At 46.2% G+C, this 2,847-nt stretch overlaps 1 protein-coding gene across 2 annotated transcripts in view; it reads left to right on the top strand.

Annotated features, from left to right (window-relative positions):
* Positions 1 to 1,649, top strand: part of gask1a (golgi associated kinase 1A) — a 99,180-nt gene extending 97,531 nt beyond the window's left edge. For both annotated transcript variants that reach the window (XM_051935651.1, XM_051935650.1), the window contains exon 5: positions 556 to 1,649. In XM_051935651.1, the coding sequence (XP_051791611.1) occupies positions 556 to 760 (205 nt within the window). In that variant the 3' untranslated portion in view covers positions 761 to 1,649. The remainder of the gene's footprint in view (positions 1 to 555) is intronic.
* The last annotated feature ends 1,198 nt before the right edge of the window (positions 1,650 to 2,847 follow it).

Raw genomic sequence — 2,847 nt, 5'->3', positions numbered from 1 at the left:
ACCTCCTTATGTGTGAAAATATTTTAATATAAAGTTTGATTATAAATAGAAACGATTGTGTATCGGTATTATCAATTAGTTATGATCAGAAACAAAAGAGATAATGTGATATTTGAGAAATATTGCACAACTGGAAGTGGTTCTGATGACCTTTTCCTCCATCTCCGTATTCGAGAAGTTGAGGGGAGCGCACTCCTGACTTTTTTTCACTTACTTGTAAACATTTCCTAATGTCCTGTTCTTGTTTTATCATTCTGGGGTGTCGGATGAGGGGAAAAAAAATGAAATGCCTTTAGCACAAGGCTGTGATACATCAGAGTGTGACGAAAGTGAAGGGTCTGTTGAGTGTCTGATGCCGCTGTATCTGGACCGAGCAGCATTGATTTGCGGCCAGCAGGAAACCTTGGCGCATGAGGCACGTTGACGGGACCCCCTCTGGGCCAGGTGTTTAGTTTCTGAGTGGATGTGTCGATGCTGCTACTCCAGCACTGTTAGCGTGTTCCCCCCCCCCCCTTTTTGACGGGTTGCCTTTCTTTCTCTGTCTTTTCCCTCCAGAGTTCCTCAGACGGCAGTTTCTGTGCTCCGATCGGGATGCTTGGAGAGCAGGCTCCTCCAGTCTCTCTACACGGACAAGATCTTCTGGGAAAGTCAAGGACAAACGCCTGGGATCAAACGCCTCATCAACACCATCGAGCGAAGAGGAAAGCTCCTGCTGAAATACGTGCGCGACCACAAGCTTAAACTCGGCCTGGACCGCTAGTCTGTTGGACCACCTCTGTGGCCTGGCGCTCGAGTTCACCGCCTGGACAAGATGGGTCTCTCCACGCTCACCTTGCAGGTCGTCACCTACGCTTTTGTCAAGTGGGGGTGTACGGTTTGCAGGAGTCACAGTCGTGGCCCCTTGAGGTGTGGAATGAAATTGGTTTTGGAAGTGAATGAGCCTCCTGGAGGGAAGCTACAAGGTGGTGTGACGCTCCTTCATTCAGGTTATGGTGGACGTCTTATTAGCGGTGCTACATGATTAACGTTGTCGTAAGTGTACTTTGTGCTGAGTCCCGTCTTTTGTAGCGTTGTCCTGTTTACATGGTCTGTGTGTTTATGTGAAATATGGTCCCCTGGAAACAAAGGGGGGGAAGGATAACACCGTGAAACCGTGGTCCCTCATGATAATTTGTCCTGTCAATCCCATCATCTGCATGCAGGCCATTTACTATTTAAACAGGAGGACAACAAAATTTGTAAAAATTCCCATTTTACTATACCGACGCTTCATTGCAGAGCCAGGAGAAAGCGGTGATCCAGATCACTGACGCCTTCTTCTGCTTGCCACTTTCAACACCTGACAACGGAAAACCTCGGGATTCTGGACTGCGCCGACGCACAGAGGATAAGCACGGTGAGACTGTGTCTTGATGGCTTGCACCTCTCGCCAAACAACATTTTCATCCGTATATAATTGCTGAACAAGGCTCACAAACGTTATTCATCTTCCGTTTAATTTTCTGGACTTCTATGTGCATTTCGTGTTTTGAGTGTGTCTCACTGATTTTGTGTTCAGTGTGGGGTCAAGGGAAGGTTCGTGTAGTACAGGTGCTGGTCATAAAATTAGAATATCATGACACAGTTGATTTATTTCAGTAATTCAATTCAAAAAGTGAAACTTGTATATTAGATTCATTCATTACACACAGACTGATGTATTTCAAATGTTTATTTCTTTTAATGTTGATGATTATAACTGACAACTAATGAAAGTCCCAAATTCAGTATCTCGGACAATTAGAATATTGTGAAAAGGTTCAATATTGGAGACACCTGGTGCCACACTCTAATCAGCTAATGAACTCAAAAGCCTTTAAATGGTCTCTCAGTCGAGTTCTGTAGGCTACACAATCATGGGGAAGACTGCTGACTTGACGGTTGTCCAAAAGACGACCATTGACACCTTGCACAAGGAGGGCAAGACACAAAAGGTCATTGCTAAAGAGGCTGGCTGTTCACAGAGCTCTGTGTCCAAGCACATTAATAGAGAGGCGAAGGGAAGGACAAGATGTGGTAGAAAAAAGTGGACAAGCAATAGGGATAACCGCACCCTGGAGAGGATTGTGAAACAAAACCCATTCAAAAATGTGGGGGAGATTCACAAAGAGTGGACTGCAGCTGGAGTCAGAGCTTCAAGAACCACCACACACAGACGTATGCAAGACATGGGTTTCAGCTGTCGCATTCCTTGTGTCAAGCCACTCTTGAACAAGAGACAGCATCAGAAGCGTCTCGCCTGGGCTAAAGACAAAAAGGACTGGACTGCTGCTTTCTAATGAAAGTAAATTTTGCATTTCCTTTGGAAATCAAGGTCCCAGAGTCTGGAGGAAGAGAGGAGAGGCACAGAATCCACGTTGCGTGAGGTCCAGTGTAAAGTTTCCTCAGTCAGTGATGGTTTGGGGTGCCATGTCATCTGCTGGTGTTGGTCCATTGTGTTTTCTGAGGTCCAAGGTCAACGCAGCCGTCTACCAGGAAGTTTTAGAGCACTTCATGCTTCCTGCTGCTGACGAACTTTATGGAGATGCAGATTTCATTTTCCAACAGGACCTGGCACCTGCACACAGTGCCAAAGCTACCAGTACCTGGTATAAGGACCATGGTATCCCTGTTCTTGATTGGCCAGCAAACTCGCCTGACCTTAACCCCATAGAAAATCTATAGGGTATTGTGAAGAGGAAGATGCAATACGCCAGACCCAACAATTCAGAAGAGCTGAAGGCCACTACCAGAGCAACATGGGCTCTCATAACACCTGAGCAGTGCCACAGACTGATCGACTCCATGCCACACCGCATTGCTGCAGTA

The sequence above is a fragment of the Erpetoichthys calabaricus genome, chromosome 13 (assembly GCF_900747795.2).
Source record: "Erpetoichthys calabaricus chromosome 13, fErpCal1.3, whole genome shotgun sequence".
Classification (NCBI taxonomy): Eukaryota; Metazoa; Chordata; class Cladistia; order Polypteriformes; family Polypteridae; genus Erpetoichthys; species Erpetoichthys calabaricus.
This window is presented reverse-complemented; position numbering and strand designations above follow the sequence as displayed.